General features: G+C 39.3%; 1 protein-coding gene across 2 annotated transcripts in view; it reads left to right on the plus strand.

Annotated features, from left to right (window-relative positions):
• Positions 1 to 20268, plus strand: part of ANO6 (anoctamin 6) — a 199499-nt gene that overhangs the window by 118403 nt on the left and 60828 nt on the right. For both annotated transcript variants that reach the window (XM_042946303.1, XM_042946305.1), the window contains 5 exons: positions 7832 to 7897; positions 8898 to 9185; positions 9391 to 9504; positions 11511 to 11626; positions 18162 to 18296. In XM_042946303.1, coding sequence (XP_042802237.1) covers positions 7832 to 7897; positions 8898 to 9185; positions 9391 to 9504; positions 11511 to 11626; positions 18162 to 18296 — 719 coding nt within the window. The remainder of the gene's footprint in view (positions 1 to 7831; positions 7898 to 8897; positions 9186 to 9390; positions 9505 to 11510; positions 11627 to 18161; positions 18297 to 20268) is intronic.

Below are 20268 nucleotides of genomic sequence, written 5' to 3' on the forward strand. Positions count from 1 at the left end.
TTTTATTTTTGAGTACTCAGCGTAAGAGCAATGAACCCAAATCTTCTTATTCCCAAAATGGGAAGTGTCCTTGGGCCCAGACTGTCCTTAGAACAGACAAACAAGAAGGACCCTGAAATCCTAATAAGTAAAACCTGATTCTTCCATTTCATCTCACAAAGATGTGGAGAACAGAAAATCCTTTCCTTTCCCTGCCTGGTCCTTCTGAGATCTGGCCTTAGGTTTGAAGGAAGAAGCTGTCATTTGCCCTGTCCCAAACATACACATGTGTCTCACTTTTTAAAAGGTATAAGATGGGGAAAAAGAACTATGCTGAATTTTCGTAAGGATTAGTCTTGAAAGGGCTAAATCATCACAGAAGAATAGCTGCTGTATATACATAGAGAAGGCGTGTTTTAAAAGCAGTGTTTCTTAATTTTGTCTGAGAAGAGGCACTTGTTTTGCCCCTTGAAAGTAGATTGTTCAGACAGCATTGTGTACCTACTGAGTCAGAATCTCCAGGAGAAGAGCCCAAAAAATCTGCATTTGAAGCCAGTGCTCCAAGTTGTTTGTGTAAGTAAGTACATTTGGAAAACCTTGCACTAAAATGTTTACAGTAGTTATCTCAGCAGTGAGATGTTATTAGATGATAGTTTTCCCCTTCTCAGAAAATTTCTGTTTTCTAAGTTACCCACAAAGAGCATTTGTCTTTTATAATTACACCTAAAATGTTAATTTATAAAGAAAATTTGAAGTGAATTTCAGCTAAATATTTGCTTCTATTCCATGCTTATTATTTAGAATGCTCATCTTTTTTCTGTCCCCTAGAGAATACACACTACCTACTTGAGTAAATTCCTCATCAGATCAGTCCACTCACATTAAATATTTTATCACCAACATGTGAGCTTAAATTAAATTCCAATTAAATAATTTATTCCACTTACCAAACCTTGAGCACATGATATATAACTAATAAATAGCGTTTAGAGTAATTAGACAGTAATTTTTTTTGTACAAATTAAGTACCTTTAACTTATTCCTCATTCATCTTTGTAGGCTTAACCAAGATTGGCAAGTTGAAAAATACTCTGACAGCATCATCAGTACTTTGCCTAACAAAGCTGTAAGAATATGTGAAATTAATCTATGCATGTGTTTCATTAATCCCAACTGATTTGCGCTTTATTATCATTACAGTGTGTTCAGTAATTTCACTTTGTAGGCATTACAACCCCTATTTTTTTATCCTGAAAAAGCTGGGTGACATAAAGAAAATAGTAGATTGGTGTTTACAATCAGTATTATTGCTGTGTAATTCACAAGCCAGTCTTCCCCACAATGACTTTATTAAGCCAAATGAGATGTGTAATCTAAGGTGCTTAGGGACAGAAAGCTTCCTTAATTATGCCCGTCTGTCCTTTGTGATTTTGATTGCTTTTATTCTTCATTTCTCTGACAGCTGTATTAACCTCTCAAAAGAGATACGAATAAAATTCCAGTTTCTGGGGTGGAATAGAGGTTCTTATCCCCCAGCATCATTCTCCACCAATAGTAATAGAATCACATCCATCTTTTTCATGATGTACACAGATCCTCAATGATTACAGTCATTTTGGCTTTACTAGAAGTAGGTTAAAAAAAAAAAAAAAAAAAAATCCAGGTTACAATGCCGCTGAGTTTGTTCCCCTAGAGACAGAAGAATTTATAGCACAGTCTGAAGTATGACTGGGCATTTTTCAGAGCCAAAAGAGTCTAGTTTGGTTATTTTGTGCTGCTAAATACAAACCGTAGACTATAGAGCATGGCACATAGTTGAGGTTCACATATGTAAGGCTTTCCAACAAGGCACATGGATCACTTTTTGTTAGAAATTGTGTGACCTTATATTTCACTTTTTCAACAAGTATTTATTGGACAATGGCCATGTCAGGCAGTATGCAATATTAACTTTCTTTCATTTTAACATGGACGACAGCGCTACCTTAATTTTTTTTAAATGTCAAGAATGCTGTTACTTATCTAAGTGTAAATTCTATGGAGAAGCAAAGATGATGATTTTATATTAAACAGATGTAAGCAATCTTAAGTAGTCTTCCTGATATGTGCCCATTTGACAAATACTGTGCATATGCTAATTTACTTTAGCTACCTGACAAACCCAGAAAACTGGTTTGATCAATTTTTAAAATATTCCACTAGTTCTTTGTGAATTGCCTTGCCAAAGGAAAATAACAAGAACTGTCTTATTAAAGTAACTCCAAGGTGATAGATTAACATGTTTAAGCAAATAAAAATGTCCTATCCTTGATTCAGCTGTTTAAGTATTTATAGTGAGTGGTAAAATAGAGGGCATTATAAACCAACTCCAAGGTCTACCAATTATCTTGAGAGAAATCAAGTAAATATCTCAGGAGTTCTTTGTAAAGAACTAGATAAAAACTAAAATAGGATAAATTAGTACAACCTTTCTGGAGGGCAGTATGGCAATACATATTAAAGAACTTAAAATTGCATGCGTTCTTTGATTTAACAATTCTGCTTCTAGGACTTTATCCCAAGGAAATAATAATGGATGCACAAAGACTGTTCTACAGTGATTTTCATAATAGTGAAAATTAGGAACAACCTAAATATCCACCAATTTGAGATTTGTTAAATAAATTACAGTACATCTCTCCAAGAGAATATTACCAAGCCATTAAAATGAGACTGAAGAAAAGTATTTCTAAGGTTTTCTGCATCTATAATATTCACATGTGCTGTATACTCTTATCAGTGACCTCCCTTATTATACACAGAAATGAGGGAAAAGCAAGGAGGTGTAAAGATGTATTCACAACTTTCAGAGAGTGAAGAGGACATTCTCCCCCTCTCCCTCTCTCTCCCTCCCTCCCTCCCTCCCTCCCTCCCTCTCTCTCTCTCTCTCTCTCTCTCTCTCTCTCTCTCGCACATATACACATTCACCAGATATCAGAAAAGGTAGTCTGAGGACCGGATGACCAAGCAATACAGGAGAGTCAAGAAGAGGGCTGAGTAATTCAACATTAAGGTCCATTTCTTGGAGTTCCAGTAAAACAATGTTATTGGCGACCCACTGGAGGATTAGGGGGTCACTGGTGCACACAGTGTGGAGGCCAAGTGGATTGAGGTTAACTAGTTTTGTTTAGATATTAGGCATTAAAAAAGAGAGATGGACCTCTAAAGCCTGCAGGGGAAAGAGAGTTTTATTATTTATTTATTTATTTATTTATTTATTTATTTAATGAAATAAGGGAAGTTGAACAAATTTAAAGGCAGAAAAAGAGGATATGGCTAACATGTCTATAAGGTTTATTATGGGTCAAGCATGATGCTGAGGACTGTTTACTCATGATCATATTCAATCCTTAAAGAAACATGAGATAAAGCTATTTCTTGTCCAATTTTTGAAATGAAGCCACTGATACTGGTATGATTTAGGTTATTTGTCCAATGTCACAGAATCTGGGTTTGAATTTTGACTCTGCATCTAACCATTATGCCATTATTTTCCAAATGGAAAACCAAATTGGCAGGAGCTAAAGGGGCGATTTGGTAGAGTAAAATCTGAGAGGAGAGAGTCCCATGAAGCCATTAAGGAGTTGTAGCATCAATTTAGGAATTCCATAGAGGAGGAGACATGTCTTCTGCAGTTCAGCACGTCACCACAGTCATGGTGATACAGCTGATACAACCAAGACAGGAGTGGTTTGTGTTTGGTATGTTGGATGACAGAACCGCCCTTCTGTGAGGTTGGTTCATTTCCAGTTCTCTAAACCATCCCCCTTTGTCATCTAATAATTCAGACTCCAAGGTATCTGGAAATCACTTGATACTCTGGATGTCCCTGAGCTATCTTGTGCTAGCACACTCCAGAATTAAACTGTATCTCTTCTTTGTTATACTCTATAATAATTGTAAGTAAAAGTTCGTGGAACATTTTGCGGGGGCTCAGGAAAGGGGAGCTCAGTTGCTACAGTCAGTAGCAACTCAGTCCATTCCTGTATAATAGGCAGCCATCGATCCACCATCCACTCAATTTATTCATTCATCAGGCATTTATTGCAGGTTTTTTATAGGTCTGTTCTAAGTGCTGAGGATCTCAAGATTAAAAGACACATCTCTAGAGGCAGGGATGGTAATCGAAGAGTAGGTAGGGCCATGGAAGGATTTAATATTCTTAAGGATGGGAAACGCTTAAAGTGTTTGTTGGCTGAGGAGTCAGAGCAATGAAGAGGAAAGAATAAACAGAAAGAAGATACTGCTGAAAGCTCAAAAGAAGATAGGAAAAGGATGTAGTCTTGTTACTGCAGGGGAGATGGCAGCTAGCTATTGATAGGTAGAAGGGAAGACACTAGCAGGGGTTCACGTGAGTGGCTGCCATTTTCTCTGCAAAGAAGGAGGCAGGGTCACTTGCAGAGTGTGCAAGTCTAGAGTTAGGCGTGGAGTGTGAGGATTACCTTGAAAGTTTGGAACAGCTGCCTGGTGGATGAGTAGGGGCCAGGAAGGAGTGGACCTAACTGTAGTGGTAACTGTGAATTTGTAAGAACGCCAGTTAACACAGTTAGGTGATTTCGTAATGCCAGCACTTATTAAAATAGCCATTTAGTCACCAGAGAAGTCCCTCTTTTGACGGATTCTCCTGCTCTTCTAACTAGAAAGACATTTGTCTACAAGAGTGAATATCTTTGGGCCTGAGCCTTCACATTGTAACTAACTGAAATTTTTCCTGACTGACTTCTAAAGGATACAGAAGACACAGTCATGGATCCTGTTAATGAGACAGTCTGGGTTGCCCTTTGTACAGCTTCAGGATGAGTCATCTTCCCTGAAGGAGAAGAAGTCAGAGTGTCTGGTCTACTCAGAATACCCACCCCCTCCCCTGTACAGTGATTTAGGTTTTAGGCTAACAAGTTTTCCCTAGTTATGGTTACTGTATCCATCAGGATTCTGCTGGCAAGTAACAGAAATGAGCTCTAACTTAAGCAGACAATGAGTTCTTCCGAAGAATGTTAGGGAGCTCACAGGTTCTTCTGAAGGGTTAGATAAATAAGCTTGGAAACCAGGTATTCAGGAGCAGCACTGACCGGCAATGATGCCCACAATCTGCCATAACCTCTACTTCTGTTCTCTCTGGGACCGGCATTCACTCTCCCAATACCCAGCAAGATGAGTTCTGCTTGGCCCAGCTTCTTTGTGTTGCCAGCTTCAGAGTGAGAGTCTGGAGTGCTTGGTCTGATGGACAAGGCCTAGCTCGTATGCAAATAGCTGAACTTCACAGGAGACCAGGAAGGAGAGTGTCTGAGTTTTTATCTACTCTAGTGGACATGGGCTCTGGGGAGAGTTGAAATGTTGGGTGGCCATAAAGAACAACAAATGCCCATCACAGTATCATGAAACACATGAAGAAATGTTTCAGCCCTTCCATATTGGAAGGTCTTAGGTCACTGGGTGCTGGTTTCTCTATAGTCCCCCTATAGCAAACTATTTTAGATTCTTCTTTTACTCTTCAGTACTTTACAGGATGCCTCTCAGGAGTGTTTGTAGAATGAATTAAGAAGCATTTGTTGAATATGTTCTTTCAACAAGCATGTATGGAGCAAATACTCTGTGGCAAGCACTATGTTGAACATTGTTTACAGGATCGAAGAATGCTTTTAAGCAATAGTAAAGAAAGGTGCAGTCAGGTACAAGGACTGGACCACCATGCCAGAATGAAAATGTGGGTTAGGATCTAGACTGAAGAATACTGCTTAGGTAGAAGCAGGATGAGTCTGAAGGAGCTTCCCAAGTTGAAGCTGGGGATATGGTAGGTCAGGTCGCTTGTTCATATTTAGGGAAGTTGGTAGCACTTGATGGTTTTTCTCTAAGTGACCATTGCACGCTCAAATTGTAACAAGCAATTAAAAGTATTACATTTGGAAAGCCCTTAGACCAGTCTCTGCCATGTTGTAAGTACTGTATAACCATTTATTAAATAAGTAAAAATTAAAGCAATGTTCTGTTTCCATACTTCCACAAAATATGTTAGGATTCCACTTGGACTCAAATTTAGCCAAATACTAGGTATATTTTTTTCACCTTTGGTCTTTGTCATACAGCACCCTCTCCTTTCTATTTATTAGCCACTTTCCATGTTCTAGGCACTTTGATAGCACAGCAGCTCAGCCACTGCTCTGCCCCTTCACAATCGGCAAGTTGTGAACAGTGCTCCCTGGGCAAAGTCGCCTGGCTGCTGGATTACCAAGGCCATGATCCACTAATTCCCCTATCTTGTTAACTGCTGAAATCAAAAAATGTCTATTTTTAAAATTTTTTCTTAACGTTTATTAATTGAGAGACTGAGAGAGACAACATGAGCAGGGAAGAGGCAGAGAGAGAGGATGACTCAGAATCGGAAGCAGGCTCTAGGCTCTGAGCTGTCAGCACAGAGCCTGACGCGGGGCTCGAACTCACAAACCATGAGATCATGACCTGAAGTTGGACACTTAACCTGCTGAGCCACCCCTAAGAAATATCTATTTTTTTTTTAATCTAGCTTTTTCAGTTGTCTTAGGTGGGAGCATTGGTCCAATTAACTTTCTGTGATGACTAGAAATGTTAATTCTAGTATATGTGTTTTGAGTGGTTTGAATCATACAATCCTCATGAGACCCTCAAAAGGAAGAGTGAGGTTTTTTTCTCCATTCTAAAGAGGAGGAAAATGAGGCACAGAGAGTTGGTTTCCTGCCAAGGGTCAAGGAGCTGATAAGTAATGGCACCAGGATTTGAACACAGGCAGTCTGCTTTCAGGGTTTGTATGCTTCACCCCATCTTCACTCATTTTCCTGCTTTCATGAAGCAGTATAGCTGTGTCATCCTCACAAGTGTTCTTTTAAAAGGTTAAACAAGTCTCTACCTCGACATGATTTCCTTACAGCTTAGGACACTGCTTGACAAAAGCCTAGCCAGGTACAATTTAATATCAACAAATACAGTATATTCTGCGTCTTTTCAAATAGCTGTGTAACGTGGATGGAGCTGTTATCGATGAATTAGTTCCCAACTTTTGTAGATTTAGAGGACTGTATCTTCATGTGCATTTCAGTCTTGCAGAGAAACATTCCTTTGAATTCTGTCAAATTTGTTTGTGTTATTTTATTGAATTTGTTCAAGGCATGTAGAGATGAAATATACATATCCAGAAATTGGACCATTTGAATGTCTGATATGTCTAGAATGTCAGATCTGGGCTAACTGGTAAATAACATCAGTGAATGGGACTCAAACTCCATTTGTGTGCCAAAACGCTTATAAGTTAAAAAAAAAAAAAAAAGTTTCTGGAATTGTGCTGAAGCCACAGATATGCATCCCAAATAGCCAGAAATCCATGGAGACAACCAGGGCCTTCCAGAGTGATAAGTGAGTCTAAGTATACTCTGTGGCATTTCACCTTGGAATCTAATACCCACAAATCACCAACAGCCAGAGCACCTTCATTGCTTATGTGCCATTTTGAGCAGATAGATCTCTTTCTCAGATACAAACTGGTTTTGTTTTTTTCTTCTTTGTAAATTTATTTTGAGAGAGAGTGCATGTATGCATGCACAAGCTGAGGAGGGGCAAAGAGAGAAAGAGAGAATCCCTACCAGGTGCCACGCTGTCAGTGTAGAAACCGATGCCAGACTCAATTCCACGAACCCTGAGATCATGACCTGAATTGAAATCAAGAGTCCAGCACTCAACCAGCTGAGCCACCCAGGCACCCCTGGTTTTGTTTTTCTTAAAAAAGACTTTTTCTGCCCTTGGTAAAACTAAAGGGCCTAACATAGTTTCCAATTTCTTTTGACAGAGAAAAAGAAGAGCATATGAATCTAACCTCATCTGTGGTGGCCTGCAGTTAGAAGCGACAAGATCGGTAAGTGTTGGACCCTTCCCAATCTTTGGCTGACTTTTGCTCTTGGGAACCTGCGTGTCTTTTGCATTTGAAACTTGCAACTGCAGCCAGGCCCTAGTTGTAGGCTGGGACAGAGAGTCTGTTAAAATCTGCATTATAGAAGGTGTGTTTGTTTCTGATCAAAGTCAGCACATCTTTTTTAATAGCCAAAGAATGTAATACTGAATGCATGTATAAGTGATTGTTTTCTTCTTTTATATACAAAAAGCAATCATTTACAAAAAAATTAGAAAATGTAAGAATAGCAAAAATAAAAATCCTTTGTATTCTAATCATCCATAAATAACCTTGTGGTCCTCCTAAATTCTTTTATTACCCAAAATATATACATTTTTCCCTTTCAAAAGGAATTATTTCATGGTTGTATAATTTGCTTTTCTTCCTGTTAATGTGTAGTAAATGCATTTCTACATCAACATCTTTTTCTAATGAACACATAATACGATATTTAACAGATATATAATACATTGAAGAATCTTATAATAGGTTAGAAAATTTTAAATTATCATTAAACTAACACTGCAATGAATATTCTAGTGTTTTTCTTTTTAGTCATCAATTTGGATGGAATGATGGGCAAATTAACAAGTTTGTTTTTCTTTACTTAAAATAATAGTAATTTGGGGACCACCTGGATGGCTCAGTCGGTAGAACATCTGACTCTCGATCTCAGGGTCGTGAGTTCAAGCCCCACATTGGCATGGATCCTACTTTAAAAAACAGTAATTTTATGAGGGGAGTATGATAAGGAGTGTTTAATTACTTGCTCAATAATTTGAACCAAGAAATTATCTTTAAGGCAAATATGTATGATGGCGGGCAAGACTGTTTTTATTTTATCTCCACTTTTCCCAGTGTCCTGTGTTTTAACTGCCAGCAACATAAGAAAAATCCATGTGTTTTAAAATTATGAAAACAATTGTTTGGTTTCCTGGTTTGTGTGTTTGTTTTTCCAATGTAGATTTTGGATGATAAGCTTGTATTTGTAAAAGTACATGCCCCATGGGAAGTGTTATGTACGTATGCTGAGATAATGCACATCAAATTGCCTCTGAAACCCAATGATCTTAAAACGCGGACCTCAGCCTTTGGTAATTTCAGCTGGTTTACCAAAGTCCTCCAAGTGGATGAAAGTATCATCAAACCAGAGCAAGAGTTTTTCACTGCCCCATTTGAGAAGAACCGGATGAATGATTTTTATATTCAAGATAGAGATACTTTCTTCAATCCAGCCACCAGAAGCCGCATTGTAAGTCTAAACCAAGTTCAGTTGCTGTCTTGGAGTGATTTGGAACCTGCTGTTTGAATAATTAGTGGTCTGGTTTGCTTGGTTTATTTTTGTTTTTAAAAACTGCCCCCCCCCCCAAAGAAAACAGATTCTAGTTACAATAGTAAAAAATGGTTTGTTAGTTACACAGAATAAAGCATGCATTCTATTTTGGAATTTTTTTTAGGTTTACTTCATCCTCTGTCGGATCAAGTATCAAGTAAGAGACAATGTTAAAAAGTTTGGGATTAACAAACTTGTCAGCTCTGGGATCTACAAAGCCGCTTTCCCTCTCCATGATGTAAGTCAAATGGCAAAAATGAAATGAGAGAAGGGCTAATCTTCTTGAGCTTGAATTTCTTCTTCTGTAAAATGAAGATAGTATATTGCAAGACTACAAGCTCATTTAGGGCAGGAACCACGGTGTTTTGTTCACAGCTGAATCCCAGGCAAAGAGAAGGCCCTTGGTTTAAGTGAGTGAATGAACGAAGGAATGAAACCATAGCTGTCCCATAGTTCATGTGGAAAGCAGTGCAGTTTAGCAGTTAAGAGCATGGACTCTGGGCCTTGCTCTCCCACTGTCTAGCCGGATGACCTTATAAAAGTCATTTAGCCTCTCTGTTCTTCAGTGTCCTCATCAGTAAAATGGGGATCATAATCATACCTACCTAATAGGGTTAGTTGTCATGAGGATTAATGAAATTAATCCATGTCACATGTTACAGCCATCCTTGGTGTAAGTACAATGTAAGCGTTGGCTACTTTCCTAATTACTGACAGATGTTATTATCAACCAGCAAAGTATTCAGTTCTTTTAAAGCAAAATATGTGTTAGATCTTCTTGTGTATCATTTTCTGTCACAGACGTTTTCCCCCTGAAATATCTTCTCGCTGTGCCCTGGAATATCACAAGGCTTTTAAAAAGGCATCTGTCAGAGTTCTTGTCGTGATGGCAGTACTGCATAGTGTTGACATTTTTTAAGGACTGCGCTCGGAGATGACAGCAGCTCCTCAAATTCAAGAGCACTTCTCTGGCCGATAACATCGTTCATGAAATGAAAATTTTAAAATGTGGCTGCTTCAGACCCTTAATGATTCCATAAATGCAGGGATGTTCTATCGAAGCTCTTTAAATAAATTCTGTCATTGAAATAAATTAAATACAATATTATAGTGCACGGTTGCCTTGTTACATTCACGATCATTTTATCTGAATCTCTAAGACCAAGAAAGCCAAGAGTGAGGTTGATCATTGCTACCGTGTAGTACGTGTTCTTGTGGATGAAGACATTATTGAAATGTACTGTATATGATAATAAACTAGGACACAAAAGAGCCACTTGATACATGTGTGTAGAGAACAGCAAGCTGAGTGGAGAAGATTCTGAGCTTCCTGGCTAAGAGACCCAACATGGCAGCCCGGCCTGACAGTCCACGTGTTTTAAATTTGCACCCAGAAAAATTAGTGATTATAACATGACATGAACTTTGGAGACACTTGCAAATAGCTGTCATGAATATTAATCAGGGATGCCAGAGTTCAATGGTATTCAGTTGGTATCTGCCCATGCCCAGTTCTTTTCCACAAAAGCTTCTTTTAGGTGCAGTGATCCCAAATCCAGGCTAAGGAATGGCCTCCTGTAGTATTTGGAAGGGAAGTGAATGGCGGTCAGGACCCATGTGAAGGCTTAGCTGGTACAGGAGGAAGGAAAATGAGTCAGATTGGAAGAGTGACTGAATTTATGTAGACGCAGGAATCTTTGTTTCTTTGAATAAGCTAAATGTGTAACATGTCAAAGTTCTTTGTGTTTTATATTCTACGTGTTGTCACAGAATAACTGCTGAATTGGGGTGGGGGGGGGCGGGTACGAAGATGCTGGGGTTTTAGAATTGACCTTGGCACTAACTAGTTAAGGTCCTGGTTCCCCCGGGGAATCTAAGGAGGGTGCTGGATTATCAGGTGTTCCTGCACTGTGGCAATTTGGGCATTTGAATAGCCCAATTTTTAACTGTTTAGGAATGGCACATTTATAGGACATAAAGCCTCTCTGGGTCTCCCACCAGGTACCTGAGGTGTTCTCCAGGATTGTAACAACCAAGCATTCCTCCCCACCCACATTTTCAAATGGCCCTAAGTGATTAATAATACCATTGGTTGAAAAACACTAAAAATTAGATGATCTTCCAGTAAGTGAGGGCCCCTTATTCAAATAAACAAATGCCTGTGAAGTCTGAGTGCCACATTGACTAAACAGATTTGTGAACACATAGTGATTGTATGTTCCCTTGTTTGCTTCTGCTTCATAGTGCAACTTCAGCCATAAGTCAGAAGATCTCAGCTGCCCGAACGAACGGTACCTTCTGTACAGGGAGTGGGCTCATCCTCGAAGTATATACAAAAAGCAGCCCTTGGATCTTATCAGGTGAGGTGTTGTAGAGAGCATGCCAGTGGGAGGACTCAGGATTGCTCTAATGGCATCTAAGGATGACAGTATACAAAGAGTATGGCCAACCGGGGAAGCTTACCCAGACCGCTGAGCTTCATTGCCTAGGGTTTTTACTGAAGCTTCATTATGTAGGCATGACTCATTGAATCACTGCCCATGTGGCTCAGTCTCCAGCCCCTTCCTCTTCCAATATGCTATGGCTCAAAGCCCCAACTCTCTAATCACATGGTTGGTCTTCCTGGCATGGCCAGCCCGCATCCTGAGTAATCCCATTAGCACAAACTAGGGGCCCTCCATGAGTCACCTCATTGGCATAAACTGTTAGGTGTAATCCCAAGGGTTCATCATGAATAACAAAGATATTCCTATCTTGGGAAAATCCAAGGTTTGTTTTGTTTTGTTTTGTTTTTTAACATTAATTCACCTTTGAAAGACAGAGAGAGACAGTGCCTGACGTGGGGCTCGAACTCATGAACTGTGAGACGAAGCTAAAGTCAGACGCTCAATTGACTGAGCCACCCAGGCGGTCCAGGAAAATCCAAGGTTTTAGAGGTTACGTCTCAGGAATTGGGAATGAAGACCCACCATATTCTTCATTACACAGGAGTAGATGTTAGATTTAGCTTAAATTGTATGGTGAGGTATACAAGTTTTCGTGGCTTTCCTGTATCTGCCATTAGATACTATTTCACTATATCTAACAAGGTGTAATGACTAGCTCAGCGCTTGTTTTTCTCAAAGCAATAATGTCAGCTGCTCTCTAGAAGTTTTTGATGTTCAGATAAGGCTGCTGGAGATAGACCAAAAATAACCAATAAATAAAAATAAGGAAGTAAACAAAATTTCTGATTGCAATGAAGAAAATAACAGTGATGAGATGAGGTGAAGGGAACGGGGTGAAAAAAGTTCTGTTTGAGCATGTCTGTCCGTGACATGAACGGACACATGGATAGTGAAAAGGATCCAGAGGTTTGTGGATTTAGAAGAAGTCATTCCAGGAGTAGGGGCAGCTTGTGCAGTGGCCCAAGCCACAGGGACATTGGCAAGTTTGAGGAGATATTGCAGACCTGTGCTACTTGAGAAAAGAGAATCATGAGACACAGGTTAGAAGGATGTAGCAGGAGTGTGGAAAAGCATTTAGACATTAAGTACAATGAGAAGCAGTTGTGATATTTTAGATATTCAAATAATTCTACCTGACTCACATTTTGCAAAGATGGTGTGGAGAATGGATGACGGGGGCCACAGGAAGCAGGAAGCCCAGGGGGTAAGCTGTGAGGGTGGCTAGAGGAGAGCTTTTGGGAGCACAGTTGGAATGTGTTAGAGGGGAAGAGTTGACAGGTCTTGGTTATGGGTCAGATGTGGAGAGCGAGGAGAGGAGAGTCTGGTTTCCCCCAGGTTGGCCTAGGGCCCAGGGCCTATTCTTTCTACCATACCTCAGTACCCACCTACTTGGGAAAACCACTTGACCTTAAAAGTGAGAGTTTCAAACACTGAATAGTTTTTGTTTTGCTTTGTTTTACATTTTATTATGGGAAATTTCAAACATCTACAAAAGGAGAATAATACAGCAAAACTGTATATGCCTCCCCCAGCTCTAAAATTGTGAACCCATAGCTAGTCTTGTTTCATTTTTATCTCTGCCTCCTTCCCATCCCTTTCCGTTGAAGCATGTTGAAGAAAATCCCAAATATTATTATATTTCATTAGTATCTATTTCTAAATGGCAGGGTCTCTTTTAAATGCAACCTGAATATTTAAAGTCATCAAGTAATCAGTGTTCAGATTTTCCTGATTGTCACAAAAACTATTTTTTTAAACAGTTTTTTTTTTTTTTTTTTAGTTTAAATCAGAGATTCAAACAAGGTCCAAATGTTGCAATTAATGTATCTCTCAATTGTCTTCTAATCTATGAGTTTCCCCTATTTCTTATTTTCTTGCACTTGTGGAGGAGGTTCTCCATTCTCTATATTGCTGATTTCATTCTCCCTTGTGGTGTCGTTGGACTTGTTCCTGTGTTCTGTGCATTTGCTTTAGCTAAGTAATTTGAGCCTCATTTAAAAGTTTGATCTGGGGGCGCCTGGGTGGCTCAGTCGGTTAAGCCAGTTAAGACAGCTAAGTCGGTTAAGACAGTCTCTCTCTGTCTCAAAAATAAATAAACATTAAAAATCAATAAATAAAAAGAAATAAATAAAAATTTGATCAGATTGCGCTTTACTTGGTACAAGAATACTTGGTATGGGAGTTTCATACTTATGCCAGAAGGTATATAAGATCCTGTTTCCTTTTGTGTGTGATGATAGCAGCTGTTAATGATCATTGCTTAGATTCATTTCATAAAGGATTTTATTTTGTTATTTCATTTGGTCATACTCAAACTTCTTCATTTTTTAACTGGATTACAATTATGAAGATGCACTTTGCTCTCAACTCTGGGTATCCTATAGAATAAAAATTTAAAAGAAGATGATTGTACATGTGTAAACATTTGAAGCTGACATTCATGTGAGATTAGTTTGCTTTTTTTTTTTGTTGTTTAAGGTTTATTTATTTTTAGAGCGAGAGCATTCACAGAAGCGGGGGAGGGACAGAGAGAAAGAGAGAGAGAATCTCAAGCAGGCTGCACACTGTCAGTGCAAAGCCCAGCCTGGGGCTTAATCCTACAAACAATGAGATCATGCCCTGAGCTGAAATGGAGAATCGATGCTTAACTGACTTAAGCCACCCAGGTGCCCCAGATTAATTTTCTTTCACGTTAAACCTGTAGCATCGGCAGGGTGATGGGTTTGATGGGTTCTTAATCATTCTTTATGGGGTTGTTGTTTTTGTTTTTCTGGTAAAAGAATAATTTCCCCACTATTTTAAGTATATTTTGCTACATTTTTTAACTATTCTGTGTCCCTGGTCCATATGCTCCTTTCATTGCTTCTCTCTAATAACCCCTGGAGCATTCAGGCTGTTAAACCTTCATCTATGGTCTCCAGGGATTACCAGAAAGGGAAACAAGTTCTTTCCCAAAAAGCAAACCAAACAAACCAAAAAAAGCAACCTGGAGGAAACAAGATTTAAAAACAAGAAATTTTTTTAATGTTTTATTTATTTTTGAGACAGAGAGAGAAAGAGCATGAGCAGGGGAGGGGCAGAGAGAGAGGGAGACACAGAATCCGAAGCAGGCTCCAGGCTCTGAGCTGTCAGCACAGAGCCCAACACGGGGCTCGAACTCACGACCCGCGAGATCATGACCTGAGCCGAAGTCAGACGCTTAACTGACTTGAGCCACCCAGGCGCCCCTGGAGGAAACAAGATTTTGCACAGGAAAAAAAAAAAAAAAAATTTCCCCCCAAACTGCCATTTTTACCCTCAGAGTGAGAAAAGAAGCTGTGATATTCGTAATGCAAAGACAGGAGTTGTATAGGAAAGGGTCATTCCAAAGGTAAAATGTAACTCTTGAAATTAAAAATGTGATAGATCAGAAAAACCCCAATTGCAGTGTTAGAAAATGAAGTTGAAGAAATTGTACAGAATATAAAGCAAACATATAAAGAAATAGAAAATAAAGGGGTGGGTGCAAAATTAAAAGATCAGGACGTGCAGTGAACAAATAATAGCAGTAGGAACAAAAACAGAGATAATGTAGGGAGGAAATCAGGTGTCTGAAGAACTGTATTAACTATAGAGAGCATGATGGGGTCACTCATGTTAAGCGATGATGTCGGGAATCAGGAAGACAGCCAAAGGTGATGAGCTGAGGATAGACAGCACCAGGACATGCTGGTGGTACCAAGAATCAATAATTAGCAAAGCCAAGAGATGATGGAAGAACCAAGAACTGATGATCACTAGAACCAGAAGAGGCCTGGAAAGGCTCAAAAGACTGATCATACTCCTTTAAAAAGGGAAAACTTCTGCAGCGAACTGTCAGATTCTCCAGATTTGGACTCTTCCTTGCCTGACCACATTTGAAAGGCAATGGGCCCATTGGTCTCTGAACATAACAAAGACCCTCCTCAGCTTGCATATAAGAAGCAGGAAGTGACTCGGAGGGGCTGGGTCCACATCTCAACTGTGCGCTCACGACTGACTGTATTTGGTTCATTAATTTCTCACCCTCATTGTATCTTGTTTGTTGTGTGATTTTGTATCGTATCTTGTCCCATGTGGCATGTATGGAGCCAAATTAAATGCATAGTGAAATGTCATTGAGTTTGGAGTCCTGAACCTGTTACAATTGTGCAAATCCTGCTTTATAATGAATAAAGCTAACAGTAGGGAAAGACACAACTCATGTGTATGTGGCTTTATAGCACGCTCAGGACAAGAAGTAAATGTGATGAGTCTCCAGGTGGAAGGATCCTACTGAGTACTGAGCCCAGAGGATAAAAATAGAGCCAGCCAGTCACCACACCATAACATCTCAGGACACTGACGACAAAGAGAAGATCCTGAGAACCTTCAGAAAGAGAAACAGGCTTCATTTGAAAGAGCAGGACTCAAAATAACACTGAACTCAATGACAACACTGCAGGTAGAAGAAAAGAGCAGTAATTTCAAATTTCCAAGGGAGTTGATTTTTCACTTTCCAGTTCCATGTATGGTCAAGCTGTTAATTTAAGTGCAATGAATTTTCACAATTTAAATGTGCAAGGTAATGCTCCACCAAGAAAGAGAAAAACATGGCTTTAGTAAACAGATTCCCAGCATGAGAGAGGAACAGAGAGATCCCAGGTGACAGCTCTGTGGCAGGGCTAGAGAATCATTAATCCAGATTGGAGAGGATCTGATGGGATTTACTCAAGGAGATGAAACTTGATCGACTACCTCATATGTTTGAACGTGCTGAGAAAGTTACACCTTAGGTAAAAGTCTAGGGCTGAATTGTTGGTAAGTACACAGAAAATTAAGCAATGAACCGCCATGACAATTACTAGAACAATTTGGGCCTTACTGAATATATATTTATAACTCTGATTAAAAATCAAAGCTCAGTTTTTAGAAATTGGTGTTAAGAATTGGGATGTTTTTGGCAGAGAGAGATAATGATCAGAGTATCACATTTGAAGGGATCCTTATTATACCTAGCCTTTCAGCAAGAACTTGGAGGCAGGTTTCTGTTTGAGATTAAAAAGTTCTTTCTGATCTTCTTTCCTGCAATATAATGTGGATGCCTTTAGAAATAATGAACTCCCTGTCACGGTAAGTATACAAGCAGGGACTGCCTTACTAGCTCTGTATGAGGCAGAATATTTTTACTAGCAAGGGACCAGTAATTTCTAAGATTCTTTCCACTTTTAAATGTGGCATTTCCAGTGTGAATGGTTGATAAGAGCATATTTCAGAAAGCCTAACAGCCAAGATGTTGCAAACCCATTGCCAAGCTTTTCTTTCTCAGGCACTACCCTGAGCCTGTCATTTGCCTTCAGTCTCTGAGCCAGACGGCAAAGCCCCAGTCACATAAAAATGGAACACTTTGTTCACCCTGACTCCTGATTCCATGTCTGTGTCAGCCCTTCCTTATCCCCAGGGATGTGGCCTACACTCAGGCAGGCTACAACCTATGGAGCTAGTTTCACAGTTTCCCTGTGACCACGGGTTCAGCCCAGAGATGTTCCTGTGTGAAATCCCCCAAGATTCCAGGTTATTCTCAGAGCTTAGTCCCTACCAGGCTAAGTCCAAGGTCCTCAGCCCAGCTCCATACTGAACCGGAAGTCTCACATAGGCCTCTAAGTAAGCTAAGAGCTTAAGTAAATCTACAGCTTGTATGGACCAGTAATGAGCCAAGAGAGAATCAGTCTAAGAAAGCATCAGCAAGAGTCACCAAAACAATCACCTCACTGTGCTCTCCTCACCCCTGTGCACTTTCTTTATGCCTAACTGAAACTGTCTCCCTCTCAGGAACAATGTGGCAGGCACTACTTCATGCCCTGCATCCTTTCTTCCAGTTGTGCCTCCCTGGCCTCTTTTCACTGACCAGTTTTTAAAACTTAGAAAAAATGGAAGTGCTAGATGTAAGGAGTCCAGGGCAGGGGATTCCTCAGTCATTATTAGTGACCGATCAGTCACTTTCTTGTTAGAATTTGTGATTTACATTACATTTGTTCCAAGGAGGTTCCCTAGATAAGCAAAAGCCGGTAACTGGGAGCAGATTGTTCATGTTTACTTGTTTCATGCATGTTAAAAATAATCTTTTGGAGAACGTGTCAAATGTGATAGTCTTTACAAAGAACGACGGTAACGTTCTCTATTTGCTCACCGTTTAGCACTTTTTCCTTCCTTTGCCCTATTCTAATTAACTTTGCTTCACCAATCTGACCAGTGATCAGTACTTCTATGATATGTAAAATACTTGTTTCCTAGTGAACTTGGGGTCTCTATGAAAATGAGTATTTTTTTAAGCATGAATCAAGTAAGAAGTTTGAGCTTAAAGCCTCCTGTATTTAAAATCAGACATTAATATTAGAATGAACCTGCAGCGGGGTTCCGTGTGACTTCTAAAGCCAATTTCTGTCTTCAGGAAATATTATGGAGAAAAGATTGGAATCTACTTTGCATGGCTGGGATATTACACTCAGATGCTCCTCCTGGCAGCGGTAGTGGGAGTGGCTTGCTTTCTCTATGGATATGTTAATCAGAACAACTGTACATGGAGGTAAGTCATGTTTATTCCTTGTTACCATGCCTGCCGAAAAGTTGATTGGACATAAAAATAGTTTCAGGGTCTTAGACTGTTTTTGGTAAAAGAAAACTCCTCACAGAGCACTTACTGCCTTGGATGATCTATCCCTTTTGTCCTGAGCATAATAACTAAGTGAAGTGGAAATTTTTTTTTTTTTTTTTTTTTTTTTTTTTTAGATAATGCAGCCCAGTTTCTGACAGGAATATTACCCTTAGGAAACATTCCAATTTTTTAAGACAATACTTTGTTTGAAAAAGAGAGGCGGTCTGGAAGGAGAATTGTCCTTGAACTTCTGGCCCCCAGAGGAATGCTTCACTCAGCCCTACAGATTGTGAGCCAAGAGCAGCTTTGATTTCTTCAGGGTTTCAATAGCAAAACTTGATAAAATTGGTGTTTTTGTGCTTTTTTAGAAATAACTTTTTAATATATATTAGGAAATAGATGTTTAAAAATTCAAGTAAACAGTACTTTTGTTTCTGTTTTACTTTTTGAAAATTAGCCCTTACAGTGTTATGGAAAAAAACAAGTGATAAACAATTAGTTTATGCTTGATGTTAGAATTAAAATACCAGCTGCACTGTTTAAAGGGAAATGGATGCCAGAACACTGAGTATCACCATTACTATTCTGAATTGTGTTATTATTCCTCTGCTTTTGGTAGTCTCAACCTTTAGAAGGGATGCAGCACTGAACCAGGCATTTTCTTGTGTTCACCTGGCCTCTCTCCAGCTCTGACAGCCAGATCAAAATTTCTGGGCACCAGCAATGAGCTAGCTGATGACCAGATTTTTCTAGCCCCAAGCATATCAGCCTGGCTCCCGAGGCAGGAAGCTTACATGGCAGCTCTTATGTATAGGCATAATTATCCATTCTATTTAACAGCGAATTCTGAGCGTTTTGTACCTATTATGGCTTCTTAGCTAGAAAGCTGCAGATGGTCTTTGAAGTACTCTTATCTCTTCGCTGAAAATAAGAGTTCAGGGCCAAAGGCTGAATTTTGATACCTTTTGCCTAAATTTGTCTTTGGCTTCTCCATTGTTTTATATACTGTTCCAACCAAAAAAAAAAAAAAAAAAAAAAAAAAAGCCATCTCAAAAATATACTTTCAAAGTGCAAGAGTAGCATTTTTACAAGGTTCTTGCATTGTGGCTGTTCTCATTACAATTCATTTTATAAAATCACCCTGACAGTCACACCATGTGTTTCTTACAGTTTCACACAGTTGAACTTACAGAAATCCAGGGGGAGGGTCTTGGGGATAACTCCCTGTGCTCAGAATTTTGGGGGCTTTAATTACTTGTATGAAATATTTTTAAAGTATTTCAAGTATATGCATTTAAATATTTTCAGTTAAGTTTATTCCATGCTGAGTAGATTCCCAGGAATAGAAAATGTATTGAAGGTATAAGGAATAATGATCTCTCACCAGTTTGAGAAAAAGAATGTTACCGTTACCCAAGCAAAGTGCTTCCTTTGACTGCATTCCCTCCCTTTGCGCTTTGCAAATAAGAACTACCCTAAATTTTGATTTTTATCATTCCTTTACATAGACCGTATATTCTTTATCACATATATTTGTCTCCCTACCAAATATATTTCTGTGTGCTTTTGAAAATATGTATGTGTAAGTGGAGGACACTATAGGTATTTCCTCTTGTATAAAAGTTCTGTTTGAACATTATGTCCCCTTTAAACATAACAGCTTTATTGCGATAGAATTCACATACCGTAAAGTGCACCCTTTCAAAGTGTACAGTGGTGTTAAGTACATTCACAGAGTTGTGCACCTATCCCCACTATCTAATTGTGCAACATTCTCATCACACCCAAAGGAAATCCGCACCCATTAACAGTCACTCCCTAACCCCCTTTCTCTCAGCCTTGGCAACCACTAATCTACTCTCTGTCTCTGTGGACGTGCTTATTCTGGACATTTCATTTACGT

This window comes from Panthera leo, chromosome B4, assembly GCF_018350215.1.
Source record: "Panthera leo isolate Ple1 chromosome B4, P.leo_Ple1_pat1.1, whole genome shotgun sequence".
Lineage (NCBI taxonomy): Eukaryota > Metazoa > Chordata > Mammalia > Carnivora > Felidae > Panthera > Panthera leo.